Here is a 26,746-nt window from a genome sequence, read left to right as displayed (position 1 = left end):
CTTACTTTGAAATCATATTTATCATCTGATTTGTCCACATTTTAGAACTCGTCGATTTCTATGATTATGTAAGATATCAAGTCAATCTTAAACTTCTTAGTATTTAATCGGAGAAGATATATGTTGAAAAAAATTGAGAAAAAGTGAGCCGGGAGCACTTGATTACAACTTCAAAAGACATTTTTCATCTTCCTGGTCGTAGACTTGCAGTTCGTTATAACAACGTCGCCGATCCAAGTCGACCTCACGTCACCGTCGCCGCTCCGAGTTCCGGTCAATTAGTCAGCCGGCAAGCGGTGTGTTCGCAACTCGGGCGACCGGAGCTGGTGAACTCATCCACGCGGCCACACCCATCGTCTCTTTCCCTCTCTACAACAACGGGTGTTTGCTAGAAACAGAACCACATCTGCAGCCAAGAATGTGAGGAAAAATCTAAAGTACAATAAGGTAAAATATTACCAACGGGTGTTTTGGTAATATTTTGGAGTTATTTGCTTTACTTGAGAGTCCTATCAAAATGTAATTCGGTGTATGCTGTACTTTCTAGAGGTTTTTCAATATGAATGTATGGATAGTTGGATCCAGACTACTGACTACATGACCTTATTTTGCTTAGCTTTTGAATTAGGCATAGAAGCAAGACTCTGCCTTGCATCGTAGAGTTTGTTGCACATTTTGGAGCTTTGGGTAAATTTTGGTCATGCTTCTTTCTATGTATCAGTGTCGCAGCTTTTCTGGATATGGATAATGGTATAGCATGTTTTTGCCAATTAAGAATAGTTCGTGAGAAGTAGATTTGCACTGTGTTTATTGCTGTTCCATACGGTTACAAACTGTTTTTGGGAGTACTTTCCTTCGTCGTAAATGGATTCATGTCATATGTGTTTTAACGGAGTCTTTTACATGCTGTCAGCTACCTAACACAAAATGAACCAAAAAGTAAAAAAAATCGTATATTTTCATGCAGTCTCCCTTTTCAATTTTGGCTGATTGACATCCCAAGCCGTTCTGCCTTTTTAGTTAAACCACTTTAGGCTAGTTTATGGAAACTCAAAGGCACGTAGAAGATCCTCGTCTACTCTCACTCTCTCAGTGTGAAGGTTCATATTTGTGTGGATGGTTGTACAGAATTGCATTGCTTCAAGATCAGTTCTGGTGAGTATGAGGATTTTGACTATTGACTCAGATTTGTGTCCTGTCCGCATGGTTTCTGAATGTGAGAAGGGCAATGTCAGCTTCTATCCAACAATGGGTCCTTGATCATTCATTGGAATTGCTTTAATTTGCTTTGGCTTTTTGTGGCAGAGGGAGTAATCAATCTTTGCTACTGTAAGATGAAGGCTCTCAACATTATATTGCAAAATTTTCTCTTTTTCAATCGCTAATTTTGATTCAGCAACTCAATCTATGGTTGATTCTGTAAGATTATTGTTTGTGATTGTAGGCTGAACAAGACACTGATGACGTTTATGCTCGAATTACTTTAGTGCCAGAGCAAGATGTATAAACATTTAAACCCTGTGAAGTTAAGTTTTCCATTCTTCTGATAGACTTTACGTCGTTATTAACCATTATAAGTTTTGTATGCAGCAAAGTGAACCAACAAGCCCTGATTCTTACAATCTGGAACCTCTGACGCCAATGCTTAAATCATTCTGCAAGGTTTTAACTGCCTCTGATACTAGCACTCATGGTGGATTTTCTGTTCTTCGATGGCACGCCAGTGAATGCCTCCTTGCGCTGGTAAAATCCTCCTCATGTTGAACTTGTTTTGACATTGTTCAGTTCTTTTTTTCTTTTTCTGAAGACAAATTTGTCCAGTTCTTTCATTATTGCCATTTTGTTGATTGAACTACTTGCTATCCTTGTTCATGATATGAATCAGCAATCACCTATGCAGGAACTGACAGCAAAGGATTTTGCAGCTGTGATTTAGGAGAAGAGAACAACATCTTTCTTTGATCATAGAGACTAATAACAGGAAGTACCCTTATATGATCAAATGTTTGCAGGTTAATAAACAAAAGTTCTTACACTGTCTTTGAGCACCTGAGACCTCATTTCACCTATGCATTTAAAATGTGAAGGACAACCCAAGAGGCATTTGCTTACAACAGGATGGAGTGCGTTTGTTACATCAAAAAGATTAGCTGCTGGGGACAGTTTGATGTTCCTGAGGTACTGTTCTTGTCCTTTATATTTGTTTAGTTTCATTCCAAGTCTAATTTCCCCACTGAACTATTTCCTTTAACAAAACAAATTTGTTTCCTCTAGGGGAGAGAATGGGGAATACGAGTCTGTGTTCGGCGTGGTGCTCATCAACAGTTTGCTATGCCATCGGTAATTCCAAGTCAGAGCATGCACCTAGGAGATCTAGCAACTGCATCGCATGCTGTGGCTACCTGCACCCTCTTTGTTGTCTCCAACAAGCCGACGTATAATTTTTCACTTTTCCTTTGGAAAGCACTTTGTGTTTTAGAGACCACACGCAATTCATGTTGTTATTTCATTGACAAAAATTATTAGGACGAGTCAATCATAGGCTTGAACAAATATCTACAAGCTGTCAACAACTGTAATGACTTCAATTTCTCTCTATGGTCTTGCTTAAAAGTTTTACTTGGGTCAAGCACAATTTCTCTCTATTGTTTTCGAAGAGGTAAAACTTTATTGTTTAGAGGAAGTAGGGCTGAAAATGAGCCGACTTGAGCTGAGTTTTTTAATGTTCAGGTTCGTTGGTTAAAATTTGTAGCAAAAAAGAGCCCGAGCTGAGCTTGCATAGGTTTTAGTCGAACTCAAGGTTCTTTATGAGCTAAAACAAGTCAAAGCTCAAGGCGAGCTTGCATAGGTTTGAGTCGAACTTGTACTTTTTTTTACAAGCCTTAACAAGTCAAAATATCTGGGTGCAAACCTTCATCCTATAACATACAACCAACTTTTTTTTTGATATCGTAATCACGGAAAAGTAGTTTTTAAATGGGTAAAATTAGTATAGATGAGAAAAAGTTGGAGAAACTACGACAGAGGTCTACACTTTTTGCAAATTTTGTAGTGGCAGTCCAAGCTTATAATCAATTTCGAATTCATAGTTGCTTCACCGCTATTCTTGCCCTTGACAACGTCAGCTCTGATCAATTTACTCTCATTTGTTCAAGACAATGGGTTTGAAGATCGGTTTATGCAGATTTTCATAGCAGGTTTTGGGGTGGTGAATCGTTGGCCTGTGTATGAAGCAGTTTTCTTCAGAAATGATGTTGGGAAGATGCCTATGAAGATTACCGTGATATCAGTAGTACTTCTGGCATAGTTAATTTCTATCCTAAGGAGATGGGGATTTGTGTCTAAGTATTGGTTTCAGTTAATTTCTATCCTAAGGAGATGGGGATAAGGCCAAAAGTTCAGATTTGGTAGCTTATTTCCCTTTTTTTCTTCTCTCGATTAATTAACCTTTATGAATTCTCTTAGGACATGTCATACATCATATAGGAGTTTCAAGCATAGTTCATGGTAAATCCGAATGAGAAAATATGCTTGCTTGGTGAATGTTCAGCTAAATATGTCGGATACAGAGTCCATATCCTTGTCCGAGTATTGAGTGCCCAACACTCGTGTTTTAGTTATTTGGAAATGTAGGTCATGCCCATGCTCCTTATCGTTATCGTTGTGAAGTAGAGAACTAGATCATACTCATGATGTCAGAAATCTTGCAGCTGGTTCTTTTTTCTCTCTGGTAAGTCGAACTTTTATGCATATGGTCTTGCCGCCCACATCTGATTTGAGTTGTTCAACCACTGTGGTATGTTGATGTCAGTTGATGAGGAACCTCTTGCCCCCTTATGGGAGACTGTCTGCACTGTGGATTGTATACCAAAAGAACCTCAAACCTGTCAATCTGTGGTCTAACTAACCTTGTATGTTTTTGCCATGTGCAAACCTTCAACATGAGAGGTATGCAAACCTTAGAGGGTGGTATCTGGTCTCTGAGCTTCATCCATTGATTTGTGTGGAAGGATAAGAAAAATACTCCGATGGGCATTCTAAGTGGACCTGTGCATAGAGTTCTTATTTGATTAGTTGCCTGTTTCTTTTTGCCTTTCAGAGGCAGTGTGGGGACATAGAGTACTTTTTGGTTCTACAAGGGTCCAGACTAATATTAGAGGGAACACTATTTTTACCTGTTTTGTATCATACTGGCCGGTTCCCATTTTGTAGACCACCCAAAACCTCTTTGTGGCAAACCGATCTCAGGAGGATCCCTTAAGGCTGTATAATATTAGCGGGAACTCTTTTCTTCAATGGTCTGTTTATTGAGGAAAAACTACGTAAATTGGTAACATATGTAGTAAGCCACCTACTTCAGCACAGCAACCTTCAGTTTCTTGGGTTATAATTTACTATCAATGTCCCTGACGTAATTTTGATAAACGAAGTTGTTTTTTTGAAATTATTAGGTTTTGTTTTGTCTGTGACGTAACTTACGTTCTCATTAGATGTTTTGATATGGATACTGGTGAACTAATGTAAAATTTTATAGTGTCTTGACTTGTATGTATGGTGCATACTATTTAGCAGAATATGATAGAAAGCCACCACTTAACTGCTATTTGACCCAACGTGTATTTGTAGTTGACATAACACAAAATGAGGGAGGCTGTTCCAACTTGTTGCGAATGAATGTAGAGTGCTTCCAAAAGTTTGCGTTTGTATTTAGGGGTACTGGAAGGTTGAAAGATACTGTGCATTGTATTGTTGAGGACTGGAGCAATTTGCAATGCTCTTGCATGAAATATCAGTGTCAAGAACCGTAATGCAAAATGCAACCAGAAGCGGTATGGTCAAACAATATTGCCGTATTTCCACATCGTACTTAATGCATTAATTGACATGCAAGATCACTATTTGAAGCAATCCACGGGAAAAATGGACACAACTAATGAGATCCGCAACAATAATAGGATGTCACCATATTTCAAGGTAAAACCGTATTGCGTCAAAAATAGTTTAAAGATACTTAACATGCTTTCTTTTCTAAAATACTCTCATCTGGTACTGCTCTGAGTAAGATTGTGTTGGAGCAGTTGATGGTACACACCTATTTTTGAAACTTTCTGCTAATTACATAGCACGATTTCGTGGGAGAAAACAATGGCCTTAATAAAATTTACTAGAAGCATGCACATTTGATTTGAGGTTTACACATGTGTTAGTTGGCTGGGAAGGATCAGCATTTGATTGTAGAATGTTAAGCTGTGCTATTAATAGGAAAGATGATTCCACTCGCCCTCCAGGTAATATTTAGCATATAAATAACAATAGCTCATTTGAATTTACACCATCTTTTCAAAATACACATTGTTCTTTGTGAGGGCAACAACTACGTTTTAGATGCAGGATTTTCTTTGCTAAGGCATTACGTTACCACTTTCCGAAGTACAAGATACCACCTAAATGGAATAAGAGGTTGTGTGCCTGCAACAGCAAAAGAATTGTTTAGCCATAGATACTCGTCACTATGAAATGCAATCGAGCGAGCATTTGGGGCATTAAAAAAGCTAATCAAAGTTTTGGTTTGAGAACTGTTGTTTAGCTATGCAACGCGAAGAAAGCTAGTAATCACTGCTTGTATTGTGCACAATCATATTCTAGGAGTAATGGCAGATGATCCCATTTACATATTGTTGACCGAGAGCTTGCAAATCAAACTGCTCCTATTCATGCTACAGTTGAGACACATTTGAATAGGGCTGAACATGGAAGGGAAGGAAAGAGAAACCGACATAATGAACGCAATGTGAGCTGATTTTTCTATAGGACGTCAATTCAATGTTTGAAAATGCTGAATTCTCCGTTCTAGATACATCTGAATGGTAGTCTTTGGTTTTATGTTGAACTCCTGTACTTGATTGTCGAGGATATAATTTGTATGGCATGGTTCAATCTTTTTGAATGCTTATATATTGTCATAACTTACATTATTGCTAAAACGATACTTGTGGGCTGTTGTTTTAGGAATGGAGCCAGGTGACACTCAATATCCAATAAGGACAGGAAGCAAAAGGGGAAGAACATAGTTTGGACTGAAGAGAATGAGTGTATCAATCAAGCTAATGAAGGCTACAAAGTGGATAAGGGTTCTACAGACCAAGCATATACTGCAGCATGTTCAACCATGAACTTGAGTTTTAACCTCTTTTGACTCGCAATCATATTGTTCATCGTCTATACAGATTCATACAAGAAATGTAGAGCAAAAGTAGTTTCTCTTGGAATCTAGTGAAAAAAATTGTCAAGTGTAGCAATATAAGTGTGGGCTGCATATGTGGCTGTAAGTATTATACCATCATATTCGATTAGGATTTTTTTGCTCAAGGGGATGGTGGTTTATATTTTTGAGGCATATGACTAGTGCAGGCAAATTCAGATGCAAATTGTTTACAAGGTAAGAAGATTGAGATGCTTGACGAACTAGCTATTGTGTGTGGCAATGATCAAGCTACTGGCGAATGGGTATGTTCAGCAAAGGATCTTAATGCTAACTATTCGAGGAAAACTTGTCAGATTTCAATGATAATGTGGTGGGAGAAGACTTATATGACACTAGCACAGGCGTGGACCTGCAAAGCCACTGAAATATCACTCAATGAAACCAAAAGGAGTAGAGCTTATGTCTGAAACGATGGCTTCTGTTGCGACTAACATGGCGAGACTCGCTGATGCATACGAGAAGAGTTTGCCTTGCATAGATTATAATGAGCTTTACAAGGTTCTAATGGATGTTGAAGATATTGACATCAATTGCCAGATGACTGCGTTTGACTTTTGTGTACTTGAATGCAGATCCTATAAAAGCTAGAGCATTTGTTATTTACCCTCAGGAGATGCGCTGCTTGCTTTTACTGGGATCTGTGTACAGCTGAAGCATACAGACATCAGTCACAAGTCTTTTTGAGGTTTTCCTAATGCCAAACATATATACATTTTCAAGGTTTCTATGTCTACATCTTTGGCTTCCATATAAACTTGATACTAGAAGTGCCTCAACCATTGAGAATTTTTTTTTTTCAAGGAAAAGCAAATGGAGAAGGCGACCAGTGGGTGACTTGCCCTTGGGCTTGTTTAGTAAACGGGCTGAACTCAAACATTACGAAGCTCGCTCTGCTTGTTTAAACAAGTAGTCACTGAACAAATTCCAGTCTCAATTAAACACAACAGAAATTCGTATCTTAGTTAAAATGCCTAATCATCATCTTCATCGACTGAGTAAAATTAATCTACAGATATTCATGTGGAAGTGGAATTACTATGCTGCAAAACTGACCTGAGGGAAATACTATACTACTAGTCCAAAGCACGGGTTAGTTTTACATCGGTACCCGCTAGTCCAAAACCCAAGAACAGAGCTTCCAACTGCTAGACGACGCCGTTTTTCCACGAACCAAACTCACATCTTGCCGTTGTGATTTAAGTGTGAGCTTCCAACTCACCATCTGTCAAGTTTTTCTAAGTTTTTTTTTTTTTTTTAATTTTATATAATTTTAACAGTTTGGGGCTAATTTGAATTAGTCTATTTTTGGAATGTTCGAAATCTTGGGTAAATTAGAATTTGATTACTATAACGAATAATATACCTCCGGAATGAGTTAATTCAGGATCAGGAATATATCCATGGAGCTTTGGGGAAGTCTTTGAGTTCAACATTCCTCTTTTAGCGGGCCTACTTTCGTGCTACCAAACTTCTAAGGCATGAAATAGGTAGAGGTTACCGACCCGTAAAATACGCCGATGGACGGAGTCAACAAGGGAAATCTGGATAAGTTAGACTTGTTCTAAGAAGCACGTACAATGACACGGATACGAGAATTTAAATAATAATAGGGATACGAACAAGCGAGGAGACTGACAAAAATGTATATATTAAGGGTAGATATTCAAATGTTATTAGCATGAACATTCCATCCGGAAACCAACAAGACAATTATAATTGTTGGGTTAAAATTTTTATCAATAATTCTATGTTCCCCGAAAGGGTACCCAAAAATACCTCCAAATGAAAAATCAATGCATTTTCGGGGTACCCAGCATTGATCAAAGTTTATTGTTTCCTTTTTAATTACTGCTATAACGATGATTTTATTTGATCATTTGTTCATACTCCTACTTTGTCCTTCTATTTTTGGAATATCGTACCCCAAAAGAAGCTTGCAATACTAATAAATTTGTCCTTACCGTGTTTCCATCCGTGTTCAAATTTTAGACACACGTCCCCAAAGTGTCCCCCGCTTAAAATAATTACATTTATTTGACATGCCACATGGCGTGTTCCATACGTGTCCCACGTGTCCTCCAAGTGTCATTGCGTGTCCCTAGAGTATCCAACACAGATACGGCAAGCAATTAGGAATGTTGGTGCCTTATAGGGCTTATCTTTAACCGAGCTCGGTTTATCATGCGGTGTTCAGGACAAGGAATGGCCGATTATGCATGTACTCGTCAATTGTTTTTCCATTCATCTATGTTATTTTGGCACAATCTCTAAGACTACTAAACTGATATTGTTATAATGTGTTTTGGCCCAGTTATCACTAAGATCGATTGGGTCGTTGAAGGGGACCAACGGAGCTGATATAACTCAAGTGTTCTTGGGGTGCAAGGATATATAATTGATAAACACATTTCATTGTGAGGCGAGGACAAGGATGGATGGGCCTCTCTACGACCTTGGGTGGTAAGCCTCGTCGATACAACTCGCTTAATCACTGCGACAACCCCTTGAGGTTGACCAATAATTAAAGTTTTTTTTTTTTTGCCTACGATCAGATCAGAACCAATAGAAGTTTAACAGACATAATAGTGCAGCTTCAGAGGTATTAAAATCTAAAATATGTTCTTTGGAACTAAGAAAGAATCATCACTACTGTCTGATTATAGATGTATATCATTCTGCACAAACCAAAATGTTCCCATGTGAGCTCTTTTGACTTCTGATGATACATATATGGAATCAGCCGGCCATAAACGCGTTTATTCAACAAATCAAAGAATTTTATACTAATGATCTGAATAATGATATCCATTACAAAAGGAATTTCAGCCCATATGTTGCCATATGGCTGGTTTGTAAAAGAATCAATGAAATTACACCTCTTCATCTGAATAAAAAAACCAGATTTCTGCTGTGACTCTACATTACACTACATACTGAGATTCATGCAAAACTAACCTAGCCACAAATGTTCCAGTCGCTGCGATCCCTATAGTAGCCAACAAATGAGCATCATCAAAATCCAATGGCACCCAAAACACTGGATTTTCAAACCCGAATAAGCTTTGATCACATTGCCCATTCCCCAAGATACAGCATGCCAGATCATCGTCTCCCATAGGGGGAGTCAAAAGTGAACCAGGCGTGGTTTTCATACCACACCGAGGTATAGCAATCGACGTGTTGTGAGAAACAAAGCGTTCATAAGATGATCACACGGACACCTTCTTTGTTTTGGAAGAAGTTGAGCCCTTGCTAATATAGTCCCAGACATACACATTTGAGTCGTCTCCCGCTGAGACGATATGTTCCCCATCTGCAGTGAAAGATGCAGTCGCCGGACTATTTGTCTTTCGTGGGCCTAAAGAATGGGGAGAGGACAACAGTTAACAGTCAAAATATTAGCACTTGAGTTCAGTAGAAAGAATTATCTCAGGTTGCATAAAGATCATATAATATAAAGGTAGCACAAAGAGCCAATCATTCTTTGTAACCAAGAAAGCAATACGTCCACTGAAGGAGAAAGTTAATATTTGGCATAACTATTGAATTGGAGTTGATTTGTGGTTCTAAATTTGTCAAATGAGGACAAATGGTCAGTGATAATGTAGTAGTCTGTCTGAAGTTAGCTAGGAACATGAAAGGTCAATACACAGTTAACCAAAGCATATGAAACTTCCTTGCTGGTCAGGAGAAGTGACAAGTTGGGTATTTCAGTTCTGCCAAAAACATGGCTATCTGTTAACCATCCTGCCTATCAAGGGCGAAGCCAGGAATTGGATACGGGGTGGCACCAATTGGATTCATGGAAACTGCTACATCCCACTTTCTCCCTTTTCTATCGATCGATCGTGTACCTCAAGCTAAAAAATTGACAAGTTTCTGGGGATGCCTAAGGCAATGGAGCATCCCTCTTTCACCCAAAGTGTAGAAAAAGGATTAATGCGTAGCATAGTTGCGAATTCACTTTATATGCTTATTTTTAGGCACCATAACCCATAAAAAAACAAGCAGTAAAAATACTAAATTTGTGAGGAAAAATTTAATACCAAAATGGATCACATTCCTCTCCAATTAATGGAAAAAACAACAAACCTTGCGGGAACTATACAAAAAATGAGAGAGAGAGAGAGAGAGAGAGAGAGAGAGAGAGAGAGAGCAGCTCTAGCTGTGAGGAGGTTTTGGAAAAAAGGAAAACATTTGGTGCCCAAAAGGCTCGGACTCCTGTGTGGTGCCTCAAGCACTTACCAAATGGTACCCTCCTTAGCCACACGAACAAAGCACACTTTGTGTATTCGTGACATACTATATTTTTATTGACCAGTTTTTTTTCCTGGTATTTCTGAAACGGGGGGTGGCACGTGCCCCCCACCCACACACTAGCTGGCTCCGCCCTGCCGCCTGTATCACACATAGCTTTATAGGAGTGATAGTTGTTTTCATTCATTACTTTCAGATTGCGCTACTAGTTGATGTTCGTAAAGGATTTGCTACGGCATTTTTGTGCTTGCTTACATTTTATAAAGCTTGATTGAATCTTAATGTTGCATTAAGGGGAATAAACAACACAACTGAAAAAAAACTCAATGCTCACCCTTGAATTTGAGGATGACATCAACACCACAAAGTACTCGAACTTGAGAATCAGCAGAAGTGACAAGAACTTTGGTTGGATCACTGGGAGAAAACTGTAAAGAGATGAAGTGACCAACATGAGAGTCTATATGAGACGCAGACTGAAATGGATCTGGAAAAAAGAAGTCGTGTAGTTTCTTTCGGTCTACTAGCGAAGAGAAGGCAAGGGGCACTAACCTGAAAGCCAGTTATCCTCTTGCAGGATTACTTCTTTTTCCCCTTCAAACATATCTCACCTTCCAGCTGCAACTGATTATCTGACCCACGCAAAACATGATCCCACAATGTTAATTCTCCGAGTTTCATGCTCGAGCAAGACTTGAAAAGAGTGTCTGGTGAAGGACATGTGCATAGCTATGGTATCGTAAAAGCGGCAGCTTCCATCCATTGAGCCCGCAATTCCTCGCTGCAATTATAGACAATGCATCATCATTTAAAACCAACTCCCATAATTTTCAAGCAACATTTTACAAGAAGGATAGAAGGCCAGAACTTCTCCAAACCTTTCCACTAGGAGGATAATAGCATACAGCAGTCACTATTTCTCTTTTGTCACCCAATCAATTACATGACAGCCATGCACTACCAGTAGTCACTGAACAAATTCCAGTCTCAATTAAACGCAACAGAAATTCTTACCTTTGTTAAAATGCCCAATCATCTTCATCCACTGAGTAAAATAATTCTACAGATATTCATGTGGAAGTGGAATTAGAAAGCTGCTAAAGGTATATATATTATCGGTCTTGCTACTATCAGCACACTGGATTGACGATAAGCACACTAGACGGCAACGAAAATATGTATTTCTGTTTATTTTTTACACTCTTTAATACACATTCACACACCTACTATTGTCAGCCCATTTGACTTCCATATAAACTTGAAACTAGAAGTGCCTCAACCATTGAGAATTTTTTTTTCAAGGAAAAGCAAATGGAGAAGGCGATCAGCGGGTGACTTGCCCTTGGGCTCGTTCAGTAAACGAGCCGAACTCAAACATTACGAAGCTCGCTCGGCTCGTTTAAACAAGTAGTCACTGAACAAATTCCAGTCTCAGTTAAACACAACAGAAATTCTTATCTTAGTTAAAATGCCTAATCATCATCTTCATCCACTGAGTAAAATTAATCTACAGATATTCATGCAAAACTGACCCGAGGGAAATACCATACTAGTTTGAAGAAGTTGAATGGATTGAGGGAGGGGTAATACAAATACAAATACTCAAATACATAGGAGTACTTTGGATGAATCGAGGAATTAATTATGGTGCCTGCCTGATCGAGTTCGGTGCTCGATCGGTGTTCTTCGCAAGTTTCTATGGAGCCCTGTGTTTTTGTTTTGTGCGAGAACAAGATCCGTCAAACCACGAACACGCATTTGTGAACACGATATTCCACAAAGCGTCAAATGCAGCTACGCTTCTTTCTTAAACTTTAGCCGCCTTTTTTGACTGCTGGCCGCTAAATTTTACTTCTGGCCGCGTAATATTGCAACGGCGCCGTTTGGATTAGTTAAAACTCGCATTTCCGAAGCACGAGTTCTGTGTGGACAGACTTCTCATTCTCGATCTGCGAAGTGTTAAGAATAAGATTTCTCCCCTTTTTTGACAATTTTCAAACTTATTTTGGAATTACTTTCATGATCCGATTCCTCCTGATTGTATAAATTGTTGATTAAAATGTTTTTATAAAGTATGAATTCAATCGAATACCAAATGGTTATTAATCTGAGACGATATGTCTCTAAAAAAAATGAGAAAAAGTTAGCTGATCACACTCGATTACAACTCTTATGAAACTAGAAAAGAAGGCTTCTCTTTTCCTCCGTTTTTGGAGATTTTCGACCCTACTTTGGGGTCATATTTATGATCCGAATTGTCCACATTGTAGAACTTGTCGATTACAATGATTTTGTAAGATATCAAGTCAATCGCAAACTTCTTGGTATTTAATCGGAGAAGATATATATCGAAAAAATTTGAGAAAAAGTGTGCCGGGAACACTTGATGACAACTTTAAAAGACATTTTTCCTCCTCCTGGTCGTAAACTTGCAGTCCGTTAAACAACTTCGCCGATCCAAGTCGACCTTCACGTCACCGTCGCCGATTCGAGTTCCGCTCAATTAGTTAGCCGGCAGAGGTGTGTTCGCAACTCGGGCGACCGGAGTTGGTGAATTCATCCACGCGGCCACACCCATCATCTCTTTCTCTCTCTACAACAACGGGTGTTTGCCAAAAACAGAATCACATCTGCAGCACAGAATATGAGGAACAAATCTGATTCAATTTCTATTGACGCACATTCTAATTGCTTTTCGGGTTTTGATTTTATATGGCTTACAGCATTAGAAATCGAAGCAAGGTGTATGCCTCCCCGTGTTTGACATTTGGCTTCTGAAGGTAGTCCTTTTTCGGCATATGGTCTTTGTAAACTTGTTTATGAATTCACAGCTTTCGCGGTTGGTTGTGCATGGTAAGGCTTCTACTAGAACCTCGTATTCGAAATGTGAGGTTATAAATTTACCAGACTCATTGTAGACTTAGCTCTTTATAGCTTCAGATCATTTATTGGTTGCTTGTAATGGTTTCGCGTATTGCAATGCTTGAGAGAGACATTTCACTATGGAGAGGAAGAAGATGAATGGGGATCTTAAAGGTGAAGGGCCAGAAATGCGAGGACAGAGATGAGGGAATACATAGTAGTATACATGGTAATATGGGTGGGACAGAATCTTGCTGCTGGTGTGGAGACGAGGAGAACATTGGGGCTTTCCTTTTTATTTATAGCCTCAGGGCATCTTTCGTCTTCATTTGGGAGGGAAAATGCTCATTGACATAAGTTTTTGCAAACTATGGGCATGTGGCACATGATTCATAAACTGTTAAAATGGATGGAGATCTATACACCAAGTGGGGGTTATGTGGTCAAGTTTAAACCTCAAGGGAAAGCGCTGGTAAAATGGACTTTTCCCAAATTTATACGTATTGTGGTCTAGTACTTTTCCACTAGTACATTTTTTGTGCATCATTTGCTGGTTGCTTTTAATTCAGGCTACTTGTTTCATTTTTCTGCTTTGATATGCTTCATGGCGAACTACCACTACCTGTAAATCTTGATTCAGGTGTACTTTAGGTTTACACCGTCCTCAATTACTGTCCAATTGGCGAAACTGGTGAGAAAAGGAAAAAGGCTAGGAGGGAAATAAAAACAAACCGAAGTGTTAATAAAATAAAAGAGTAACAGAAGACAAAATTGATAATGGCATCTTTCGATCTTGTTTGGATAATGCATGAGTAAAAGAAGAGCAAGACCAGTTATTCTCTCCCTTTCTTGGAAAAGATAAATGTTAAATGACGGACAGTAGATAGTTTTATTTTGTGCTTATTAGGGAAAGGAATATGGTTTGTTCCCATTTCTCTACTCGAAAGCTATCTAAATAGGTGATTTTGCAGTAGAGAGTCCATTCCGTTTCCTTTCCTATAAAGTTACTCCATCTTTACTTTATTTTCTACTCTCAGCACCACCACTGCAGTGCATTTGTTTCTCTTTCATTGCACCCCTACTTGAAGGCATCAGTCCTCTTAACTCGATGACCGAGTCATGTTGACAATCACCTACTAACTGATGGGAGATGAACACTTTGTTGCTCTATAAATTGGCTTCTCGTTTCCCTAGTTTCGCTTTCTTATGTTTCCAGTAACGCTTTCTTTTGTGAAGCTTTAAATATCTTGCCCTCTTGAACCTTGACAGCAGTTTTAATATTTTAGTTTGGAAGGGGCAGAGTCTGTTGCTCTACCACTCTGGGACAGGATTTCGTCATTTGAAATTGGGTTCACTTGCTTGTACAGATTGTATATGTTGCATCAAAGAATCAAAAACCAACTTTTTCAAGGTAAAACCGTACGGCGTCTAAAATAGTTTAAAGATACTTAACATGCTTTCTTTTTAATAGTACTCTCATCTGGTACTGCTCTGAGTAAGATTGTGTTGGAGCAGTTGGATGGTACACACCTTTCTGTGAAAGTTTCCGCTGATTACATAGCACGATTTCATGGGAGAAACAACGGCCTTGACAAAATTTACTAGCAGCATGCACATTTGATTTGAGGTTTACATATGTTCTAGCTGGCTGCGAAGGATCAACATTTGATTGTAGAATGTTAAGCTGTGCTATTAACAGGAAACATGGAGTCACTTGCCCTCCAGGTAATTATTTAGCATATAAATAACGATAGCTGTTTTGAATTTACACCATCTTTTCAAAATACACATTGTTCTTTGTGAGGGCAGCGACTACCTTTTAGATGCAGGATTTCCTTTGCTAAGGCATTATGTTTCCCCTTTCTGAAGTACAAGATACCACCTAAATGGAATAAGAGGTTGTGTGCCTGCAACAGCAAAAGAATTGTTTGGCCATAGATACTCGTCACTACGAAGTGCAATTGAGCAAGCATTTGGGGTATTGAAAAAGCTAATCAAAATTTTGGTTTCAGAACCGATGTTTAGCTATGCAACGCAAAGAAAGCTAGTAATTGCTGCTTGTGTTGTGCACAATCATATTCTAGGAGTAATGCCAGATGATCCCATTTACATATTGTTGACCGAGAGCTTGCAAATCAAACTGCTACTATTCATGATACAGTTGGGACACATTTGAATAGGACTGAACATGGAAGGGAAGGAAAGGAAAGAGAATTCGAACCGTAATAATGAACGCAATGTGGGCTGGATTTTCTATAGGACGTCAATTCAATATTTGAAAATGCTGAATTCTCCGTTCTAGATACATCTGAATGGTAGTCTTTGGTTTTATGTTGAACTCCTGTACTTGATTGTCAAGGATATAATTTGTATGGTATGGTTCAATCTTTTTTGAATGCTTTTATATTGTCATAACTTACATTATTGCTAAAACGATACTTGTGGGCTGTTGTTTTAGGAATGGAGCCAGGTGACACTCAATATCCAGTAAGGACGGGAAGCAAAGGGGGAAGAACATAGTTTGGACTGAAGAGAATGAGTGTATCAATCAAGCTAATGAAGGCTACAAGTGGATAAGGGTTCTAAAGACCAAGCATATACTGCAGCATGTTCAACCATGAACTTGAGTTTTAACCTCTTTTGACTCGCAATCATATTGTTAATCGTTTATACAGATTCATCAAGAAATTAGAGTAAAAGTAGTTTCTCTTGGAATCCAGTGAAAAGAATGGTCGAGTGCAGCGATGAAGTGTGGGCTACATATGTGGCTGTAAGTCTTATACCATCATATTCGATTAGGATTTTTTTGTTCAATGGGATGGTGGTTTATATTTTTGAGGCATATATGACTAGTGCAGGCAAATCCAGATGCAAAACGTTTATGAGTTAAGAAGATTGAGATGCTAGACGAACTAGCTATTTTGTGTGGCAATGATCAATCTACTGGCGAATGGGTATGTTCAGCAAAGGATCTTAATGCTAATTATTCAAGGAAAACTAATATCAGATTTCAATGACAATGTGGTGGTAGAAGACTTACGTGACATTAGCACAGGTGGTGGAAATGGATTTGCAACTCAACAAGGGAATACTAGTAGCCAAATACCAACACTAGGCGAGCCCAGCCGCGGACCTGCAAAGCCACTGAAATATTGCGCAACGAAACCAAAAGGAGCAGTGCTTATGTCTGAAACGATGGCTTCGGTTGCGACTAACATGGCGATTATTGATTAACCTAAATTTCTTTTTTTCTTAAAGTACTCTAGTTGGACTGTTGGACACCTTAGGATTGACAAACACCGTCATCTTACTATGCAAAAGAAGCAAAAAGACATCAGACTTTTGCATAAAGACATCAGAAATCATTGAAGGTTACCCGTTTTAAATTTCTTCAGATTTGGCCCGGAGAAATACTGTCAAGTAGGAGCAATAGAACACTAGAGACAAGTGACAGAAGTGTATAGCCAGATTTCTCAAACACCAAGCCAGAGTTACTAATAAGGGGGCGACTATTCGTAGTCCCATATTTTCTACCTTAGCCCGTTAAAAATTTTCAATTATATTCGACAGTTAGCTACCGAAATTGAGATACATTTTCAGCATCCAATTGCCGAAATATAATATTTTTTTCAACAGCTATTTACCGAAAATGTATATTCAGCAGTTATTTACCGAAAGTTGAACATATTTTTGACATGTAGTTACCGAAATATAATCTTGTTTTCAACAGCTATTTACCGAAATGTTATGTATGATTTTCAACAACTATTTACCGAAATGTAGTGGGATAAGGGAGAAAATAGGGGGCTGCGAATAGTCGCCCCCCTAATAAAATCTTGACTATAAGATTTTTGACATCTGCAACTGTTTGACAAAAGGAAATATTAAGGCTCTGTTTGGATAGACATGGAATTCAAATGAAAAGATTTTATGTTCAATTTCAACAAGCATATGAAAGTAGACCAAAGCTAGAACATTTAATTCCTATATTGTTACAATCCTCAAGATCAAGGATCTCTAATCACTCCTAACTCATATAGCAATCCATATCTGAGCTATGCATTAGCTGTTTAATAATGAAAAATCCATTCATTTGAAATCCACATCTATCCAAGTAAAGCCTAAAAGGTAAATAAAGTTCCACTGTTTATAGCAACAGTCCCGGGCTGCAAACGAACCAAGCTACTTGAGCAAGTCGTGGCTAGGGTAGGCTCGGCTCGGCTCATTTAGTAATCAAATTGAGCTCGAGCTCGAGTTTTGGGCTGGTTTACGAAACGAGCCGTGCTCAGCACTCAAAAACTCAACTCATCTCACAAAAGCTTGGCTCGTTTGTATCGGCTTAGCTCGTTTAAAGATGCTAGTTTGGTAAATTAGCTAGACTCGGCTCATTAAGGGCTGGGCGCATTTATAAACGAGCCGAACTCAAACAGTTGGAAGCTCGGCTCGTTTACACGATAAGTTGGCTGCAACGGATTGAAGACAGGCATTACTATACAAGTAGTAATTGAACAACAAATTCTTAGTTAAAATTCCCAATCATCTTCATCCACTAAGTAAAATCTACAGATATTATTTCCCCCCAAAAAAAAAAAATTTCTACAAAAGTTACCTGAGGGGTAATACCGTAATACAAATACAAAGTGTTCGATCGGTGTTCTCCGTAATCGAGCCCTGTGTTTCTGTTTTGTGCGAGAAGAAGAAGATTCGTCAAACCACAAACACGCATTTGTGAGATATTCCACAAAGCGTGAAATGCAGCTACGCTTCCTTCTTTGGCGCCATTTTTTAAATACTGGCCGCAAAATTTTGTATCTGGCCGCATTCTTTTACTTCTGGCCGCTTAATCTTGCAACGGCACCGTTTGGATTAGTTGGAACTCGTATTGCTGAAGCACGAGTTAGGCTAGTATCTAAAACAAGCAACGCGGGGTTCCGAAGCGCGAGTTCTGTAGCGAATAGACTTCTCATCTTCAACCTGAGAAGTGTTAAGAACAAAACTTCTCACTTTATTTGGCAATTTTCAATCTTATTTTGGAATTACTTTCATGATCTGATTCCTCTTGATTGTATAACTTGTTGATAAAAATGTTTTTGTAAAGTATGAATTCAATCGAGTATCAAATGGTTATTAATCTGAGAAGATATATTTCTAAAAAAATGGAGAAAAAATTAGTTAGACACACTTGATTACAGCTCTCATTAAACCAGAGAAGAAGGCTTCTCTTTTCGTTCGTTTTTTTTAAAATTTCAACCTTACTTTGGAATTATATTTTTTATCCGATTTGTCCATATTGTAGAACTCATCAATTACAATGATTGTGTAAGATATCAAATCAATCGTAAACTTCTTGGTATGTAATCGGAGAAGATATATGTCGAAAAAATTTGAGAAAAAGTGAGCCGGGAGCACTTGATTACAACTTCAAAAGACATTTTTCCTCGTTCTGGTTCTAGACTTGCAGTCCGTTAACAGCGTCGCCGATCCCAGTCGACCTTCACCGTCGCGGATCCGAGTTCCGATCAATTAGTCAGCCGGCAGAGGTGTGTTCGCAACTCGGGCAACCGGAGCTGGTGAACTCATCCACGCGGCCACACCCATTGTCTCTTTCTCTCTCTTCAACAACGCTATTTGTGCCTCAGAAGTCTCAGTCTCAGAAACAGAACCACTTATGCAGCCAATAATCTGATGAACAATCTAAGGTACAATGGGTGGTTGTTCCATCTAATTCAATTTCTATTGCCGCACATTCTAATAGCTTTTCGAGTTTTGATTTTATATGGCTTACGGCATTAGAAATCGATGCAAGGTATATGCCTCTCACATGTTTGATATTTGGCCTCTGAAGGTAGTCCTTTTTCGGCCTATGGTTTTTGTAAACTTGAACTCCGTTTATGAATTCATAGCTTTCACGGTTGGTTGTGCATGGTAAGCTTCTACTAGAACCTCGTATTCAAAACGTGAGGTTACACCAATCTTTATGTCATATAAATCTACCAGACTCATTGTTAGACTTGGCTCTTTATAGCTTTTGATCATTTATTGGTTGCTTGTAATGGTTTCGCAAATACAATGACGGAGATGAGGGAGTACATAGTAGTATTCATGGTAATATGGGTGGGTGGGACCGAATCTTGCAGCTGGTGTGGAGAAGAGGAGAACATTGGGGCTTTCCTTTTTATTTATAGCCTCAGGGCATCTGTCAAATACTATAATCAATTCTTGTCCAAGGGAAGTCACGTCTTCTCCTTTTTATCCTTTCAAATTCACACTTCAATTGCCATTTACCTTTACAAAGGATCAGTTTGGGGTGAAGGTTAAGCGTCTGTTGTGTCTGGTTCGGCTTTGCAATAGGAGTTTGGTCCTCTGTGGAGGATGGTCATAATTACTAATTAGCATTGGCAATCTCTGTTGACCAATTTATAACTTCCTGTTGTCATGGACTTGGGTACAAGTGTCAAGTGCGGATTTGTGTCTAAGTATTGGTTTCGGTTAATTTATGTCTTAAGGAGATGGGGATAAGGCCAAAAGTTCAGAGTTGGTAGCATATTTCTTTTTTTTTTTTCTTCTCTCGATTAATTAGTCTTTACTAATTCACTTAGGGCATTTCATACATCATATAGGAGTTTCGCGCATAGTTCATGGTAAATCCGAATGAGAAAATATGCTTGAATGAGAAAATATGCTAGCTAGGTGAATGTTCAGCAAAATATGTCGGATATAGAGTCCATATCCTTGTCCGAGTATTGAGTGCCCAACACTCGTGTTTTAGTTATTTGGAAACGTAGGTCATGCCCATGCTCCTTATCGTTATCATTGTGAAGTAGAGAACTAGATCATACTCATGTTGTCAGAAATCTTGCAGCTGGTTCTTTTTTCTCTCTGGTAAGTTGAACTTTTATGAATATGGTCTTGCCACCCACATCTGATTTCAGTCGTTCAACGCCTGTCGTATGTTCATGTCAGTTGATGAGGAACCTCTTGCCCCCTTATGGGAGACTGTCTGCACTTTGGATTGTATTCCAAAAGAATTTCAAACCTGTCATTCTCTAACTAACCTTGTATGTTTTTGCCATGTGCAAACCTTCAACATGTGAGATATGCAAACCTTAGAGGGTGATATCTGGTCTCTGAGCTTCATCCATTGATTTGTGTGGAAGGATAAGAAAAATACTCCGATGGGCATTCTAAGTGGACCTGTGCATAGAGTTCTTATTTAATTAGTTGCCTGTTTCTTTTTGCCTTTCAGAGGCAGTGTGGTGTACATAGAGTACTTTTTGGCTCTACAAGGGTCCAGACTAATATTAGAGGGAACACTATTTCTACCAATTTTGTATCCTACTCGCTAGATCCCACTTCGTAGACCACCCAAAACCTCTTTGTGGCAAACCGATCTCAGGAGGATCCCTTAAGGCTGCGTAATATTAGAGGGAACACTTTTCTTCAATGGTCTGGTTATTGAGGAAAAACTACGTAAATAGGTAACGTATGTAGTAAGCCACCTAATTCAGCATGGCAACTTTCAGTTTCTTGGGTTATTATTTGCTATCATTGTCCGTGACATAATTTTGATAAACGAAGTTGCTTTTTTTGAGATTATTAGGTTTTGTTTTGTTGTGACGTAATTTATGTTCTCATTAGATGTTTTGATATATATAGATGGATACTGATGAACTTGCTCTTTTAGATGTAAAATTTTATAGTGTCTTGACTTGTATGTATGGTGCAAACTATTTAGTAGAATATGATAGAAAGCCACCACGTAACTGCTTCCAAAAGGTTGCGTACGTATTTAAGGGTACTGGAAGTTTGAAAGATACTGTGCATTGTATTGTTGAGGACTAGAGCAATTTGCAATGTTCTTGCATGAAATATCACAGTGTCAAGAACCGTAATGCAAAATGCAACCAGAAGCAGATGGTCAAAACAATATTGCTGCATTTTCACATCATACTAAATGCAATAATTGACATGGAAGATCACTATTTGAAGCAATCCACGGGAAAAATGGACACAACTAATGAGATCCGCAACAATAATAGGATGTCGCCATATATCAAGGTAAAACCGTACTGCGTCTAAAATAGTTGAAAGATACTTAACATGCTTTCTTTTTTAAAATACTCTCATCTGGTACTGCTCTGAGTAAGATTGTGTTGAAGCAGTTGATGGTACACACCTTTCTGTGAAAGTTTCTGCTGTTTACGTAGCACGATTTCGTGGGATAAAACAATGGCCTTAACAAAATTTACTAGCAGCATGCATATTTGATTTGAGGTTTACATATGTGTTAGCTGGCTGGGAAGGATTAGCATTTGATTGTAGAATTTTAAGCTGTGCTATTAAGAGGAAACATGGAATCACTTGCCCTCCAGGTAAATATTTAGCATATAAATAACGATAGCTCTTTCGAATTTACACCATCTTTTCAAAATACACATTGTTCTTTGTGAGGGCAACAACTACCTTTTCGATGCGGGATTTCCTTTGCTAAGGCATTACGTTATCCCTTTCCGAAGTATAAGATACCACCTAAATGGAATAAGAGGTCGTGTGTTCGCAACAGCAAAAGAATTGTTTAGCCATAGATACTCGTCACTAGGAAATGCAATCGAGCAAGCATTTGGGGTATTAAAAAAGCTAATCAAAATTTTGGTTTGAGAACCGATGTTTAGCTATGCAACGCAGAGAAAGCTAGTATGCACAATCATATTCTAGGAGTAATACCAGATAATCCCATTTACATATTGTTGACCAAGAGCTTGCAAATCAAGCTGCTCCTATTCATGATACAGTTGAGAAACATTTTATTAGGGCTGAACATGGAAGGGAAGGGAAGGAAAGAGAATTCGAACCAAATTAATGAACACAATGTGGGTTGATTTTTCTATAGAACGCAATGTTTGAAAATGCTGAATTCTCCGTTCTAGATACATCTGAATGGTAATCTTTGGTTTTATGTTGAACCCCTGTACTTGATTGTCAAGGATATAATTTGTATGGTATGGTTCAATTTTTTTGAATGCTTTTATATTGTCATAACTTAAATTATTGCTAAAACGATACTTGTGGGCTGTTGTTTTAGGAATGAAGCCAGGTGACACTCAATATCCAATAAGGACGGGAAGCCAAAGAGGAAGAACATAGTTTGGACTGAAGAGAATGAGTTTTTCAAGATAATGAAGGCTACAAAGTGGATAAGGGTTCCAAAGACCAAGCATATACTGCAACATGTTCAACTGTGAACTTGAGTTTTAACCTTTTTTGACTCGCAATCATATTGCTATATCGTCTATACAGATTCATACAAGAAATGTTGAGTAAAAGTCGTTTCTCTTGGAATCCAGTGAAAAAAACGGTCGAGTGCAGCGATGAAGTGTGGGCTACATATGTGGCTGCAAGTATTATACCATCATATTCGATTAGGAATTTTTTGCTCAATGGGATGGTGGTTTTATATTTTTGAGGCATATGACTAGTGCAGGCAAATCCAGATGCAAAACATTTACGAGGCAAGAAGATTGAGATGCTAAATGAACTAGCTATTATGTGTGGCAATGATCAAGTATGTTCAGCAAAGGATCTTAATGCTAACTATTCGAGGAAAACTAATATCAGTGATGATGAGTATTCACCTATATCAGATTTCAATGACAATGTGGTGGTAGAAGACTTATGTGACATTAGCACAGGCGGCGGAAATGGATTTCCAACTCAACAAGGGAATACTAGTAGCCAAATTCCAATGCTAGGCAAGCCTAGCCGTGGACCTGCAAAGCCACTGAAATATCGCTCAACGAAACCAAAAGGAACAGAGCTCATGTCTGAAACGATGGCTTCAGTTGTGACTAACATGGCGAGACTTGCTGATGCATACGAGAAGAGTTTGCCTTGCATAGATTATAATGAGATTTACAAGGCTCTAGTGGATGTTGATGATATTGACATCAATAGCCGGATGAATGCGTTTTACTTTTTGAGTAATAGAATGCAGATCCTATAAAAGCAAGAGCATCTATTATTTACCCTCAGGAGATGCGTTGCTTGCTTTTACTGGGATGTGTGTACAGAAGAAGCATACAAACATCAGTCACAAGTCTTTTAGAGGTTTTCCTGGTTCCAAACATGTATACATTTTCAAGGTTTCTTTGTCTACATCTTTGGCTTCCTTATAAACTTAGATACTAAAAAGTGCCCCAACCATTGAGATATTTTTTTTCCAAGGAAAAGTGAATGGAGAAGGCGACCGGCCGGTGACCTGCCCTTGGGTGTAACTATAGATCCTCCAAATCCGCAGCGGATCTCAGGGGGGAATCGATAGCGCCCCAGCTGGGGCCAAAGCAATCCGCAAGCGGGGAATTAGAGGGGTTCAACGACCCAAGGCGTGAGGCCACCATCCCAATATTCAAGAGAGCGTCGATAACACGCCTTGAATCTGTGAGCTCTAATCCCACCAAATAAACCTGTGGACCACCAAGCCAGCACCCCAGGAGGTTCTCAGCCATTGCGTAGATGTAACACTTAATATGAACTAATCGCATGTGTCAATTGACTTACTAATGATGGGATTAATGTAGTGCAGAATCATATAGCACTAAGATGTGGTACAAATGTTAGAAAAGCCCGTCTTTTTTTCTTGTAAAAGGGTTGGCCGAATTGAAATAGTGTAGTGCCCCTCAAATTTACTGGGGAATCCACCCGATCTAAAATGTTCGGACTTAAGCCATAGCTGACCCGATCAGGGACGAAATATTGATTCAGCACCACGTCGTAGGCTCCATCATCAAGCCCCCACCATTGATAAATTGAAGCCTCCTCTCTCAACCATCTGGTCCCAATTATAGAACTCAAAACCGATGAAAGAGGAGCAACCTTTATGTTAGCTGCGCCAACCACATAAACTACCACCTCGGTGGTGCTAGAAAAGCCGACTCATGATCAGCCCGTCTCATGTCTATTATCTTTGTCACCGGCCCATTGTAGAGAATTTTGTAAGGAGACAAAGGCCCATACATCAGCAGGCCTTATAAGCCCAATACAAGTAACTTCGGCCTTTCCACTGTTAACTTCATTATCCGTTCCTTTGCATTCCCAGGTTCTCTCCAGAAATCCATGACTAAAATAAAATGCAAGGATTTTGCAAAAAAAAAAAAATCGTTTTAGCTTTTAATCTGCAAACTACAAACGTCAGCTTGATTTCGGGGTTATTTGACAAGGCTGTTTGGAGTCTCATCCAACAAATCTTTGAGTACTTTTAGGGGTTGTTTGACAAGGCTCTTCGGAGTCTCATACAACAAATCTCTGAGTACATTTATCCCGTTTGTTTTGGGATTTTCGATTTGTAGATAATAAGTGTAGAGAGAAATAAAGCAATGATTGAAAATATGGGTTATAATTGGAGAGAGATAGAGATAAAAATGAGAGTAATGATTGAAGAGAAATAGAATAATGATTAGAATCTAAAATTCAAAACTCTTAAACGAACAGGGTCGACTCCCGTCATGCAAATATCAAATAACTACCAAACTTAAGTTCAAAATAACCTCACAAGTAGGGGTGAGCATGATTTGGATTGGTTCGGTTTTATAGTAAACCAAGAACCAAGCCAATATCTATGGATTATGAATTTGGAGAACCAAATCAACCCACAAAAGCATAGAACAAAACCAATCCAAGCTATTAAAATACGGTTCGTTTTCGTTTTTAAACCACGGTTTGCATGTATAGAAATTTAGGGTAATAAGTCTTGGTAGTGAAGGAATTATAGGAATTGGAATTGGTTTTCATGTATAAAATTTAGGAATTGGGCCGTAGAAGTTGATTTATCTGGTGATCCATGTGCTTTTTGTGTATAATAAATTTCATTGGAAATTAGGATTGGATTTGATATGTAGAAGTTTAGTCTAACTTATCTTGGTAGGGAAGAAAAAACAAATATTGCGATGGATTTAATAGGATCAATAAAATTAGGAAAGTAGTTAACTAAGACTCCCATATTTATATGGTGAATCATAATTAAATTATATATATATATATATATATATATGTGTGTGTGTGTGTATTATACGGTTCGGATCGGTTTGGAACCATAACTGTGAACATCCACAAACCAAACTATATAACGCGATTTCTATGTTTTTTTAAAACCATGACCCATACTACTAAAAAACTGAACCAAATCTTTCGGTTTTGATTGGTTTGGACTGGATTCGCGGTTTGACGAATTTTTTCTCACCCCTACTCACAGGAGTTGAAAAAAGAAGCATTAACCACTACTACACCTCCCTTAAAAAAAAAAACCACTACAACACCTTTTAGTTATTTAATCTTTAATTAATATGCTTTTGTTTTCAATTTTTCATTTAGGAATCATATGTTTAGTGAACTAAGACTATTAGGTTTGTTATTGGAGTTAAACCAAACTAAATCAAGTTTTACATTTGAATTACCTTGGGTCAGATCCATAGGTTAATTTTGAGTGATAAATATGCTAAATGTATCTTTAATTGAGACTCCGCAAGTTGATGGTGTGATTGGTCAGCCAGAATTAGTTGACATAGACACCCGAAATATCAAAAATATGCTAAATGTATCCGCGAAATTCAGGACTAATACACACAAGTTGCCCAACTTGCTTCAACTAAATAAATATTTGCTAAAGATGCACTTAGATTTGTTACTTTGTTTAAACGTATATATGATGATCATGTTGTGTTTTTTTTATCCTCTTCTGCCTTGGAGTGTTAGACACTGGCACATGCGTGTGCAACTTACACAAGTTGTACTACTATTAGACAAACCATTTTGCTGTCATATCCAATAAAAATCCTTTCCTTATTATTCTCAAACGCTTGGCTTTTTAGCTTTCTTTCAATATTCATCAAAAGAAGAAAAAGGGTATCAATTCCCAGTTTACCTTTTAAGCGCTCAAGATCCAATCAAAACACAACAATGCTTTTACAATGACCAATCATTTGCGAACAATCATAGGTATCTAGATACTCCCATAAAATAAATGTACAGAAACATTTTACATGTATTCGTGTGCTTTATTTAACGTCAATGAATTGATCCGATGGTCAAAATTTTAAGACTATTATGGATTTAATTTATACGAAACTAACTTTGTTCTGCCTTTGAATGAACTCTACAATAGCGGACATGAAATTGATACCCTAGCAATTTTAGTCAAAATGTGGTGTTCGTAAGATTACCCTGACATCGGGCGATGTCGAAAACATTTTGTGTGCTTATCTTTTGTAAAGTCCCGAGAGACACGAATACCCATGTAGCATAGAATAACAGTCCATCTTTATCAAGGGCATTTTTTGTCATTTCATGTTCCTGGCACTGCCTGTATTCTTA

At 38.4% G+C, this 26,746-nt stretch overlaps 1 protein-coding gene and 2 long non-coding RNA genes across 17 annotated transcripts; 2 read left to right on the top strand and 1 right to left on the bottom strand.

The window, feature by feature from the left end:
* The first annotated feature begins 21 nt into the window (after positions 1-21).
* On the top strand, positions 22-23,535 carry LOC131317959 (auxin response factor 11-like). 11 transcript variants are annotated; one of them, XM_058347701.1, is made up of 7 exons: positions 22-447; positions 1,021-1,155; positions 1,445-1,501; positions 1,591-1,743; positions 1,901-2,012; positions 2,088-2,178; positions 2,275-2,697. In XM_058347701.1, the coding sequence occupies exons 2-5, from the start codon at positions 1,117-1,119 to the stop codon at positions 1,934-1,936; spliced, it is 285 nt and encodes a 94-aa protein (XP_058203684.1). In that variant the 5' UTR covers positions 22-447; positions 1,021-1,116; the 3' UTR covers positions 1,937-2,012; positions 2,088-2,178; positions 2,275-2,697. The 11 variants fall into 11 exon arrangements, 10 of the variants coding, with proteins under 10 accessions (XP_058203684.1, XP_058203683.1, XP_058203679.1 ...); XR_009197454.1 differs by adding an exon at positions 6,010-6,606 and having other exon boundaries at positions 36-447; positions 1,021-1,329; positions 1,901-2,178; positions 2,275-2,435; XM_058347700.1 differs by having other exon boundaries at positions 22-437; positions 1,901-2,178.
* Positions 6,614-8,886, top strand: LOC131317963 (uncharacterized). The gene is made up of 3 exons (XR_009197460.1): positions 6,614-6,950; positions 7,278-7,467; positions 8,577-8,886. It is a non-coding gene; the product is annotated as an uncharacterized LOC131317963 (long non-coding RNA).
* Positions 9,021-12,243, bottom strand: LOC131317962 (uncharacterized). Of its 5 annotated transcripts, XR_009197459.1 has the most exons (5): positions 12,143-12,231; positions 11,537-11,582; positions 11,075-11,303; positions 10,857-10,950; positions 9,021-9,623 (listed from the first exon to the last, which is right to left on the bottom strand). It is a non-coding gene; the product is annotated as an uncharacterized LOC131317962 (long non-coding RNA). The 5 variants fall into 5 exon arrangements; XR_009197458.1 differs by having other exon boundaries at positions 11,075-11,582; positions 12,143-12,243; XR_009197457.1 differs by having other exon boundaries at positions 11,401-12,237.
* Positions 23,536-26,746: the final 3,211 nt, after the last annotated feature.

The sequence above is a fragment of the Rhododendron vialii genome, chromosome 2a (genome assembly GCF_030253575.1).
Source record: "Rhododendron vialii isolate Sample 1 chromosome 2a, ASM3025357v1".
NCBI lineage: Eukaryota > Viridiplantae > Streptophyta > Magnoliopsida > Ericales > Ericaceae > Rhododendron > Rhododendron vialii.
Note: the sequence above shows the minus strand (reverse complement) of the source record. Positions and strands in the feature narration are given on the sequence as shown.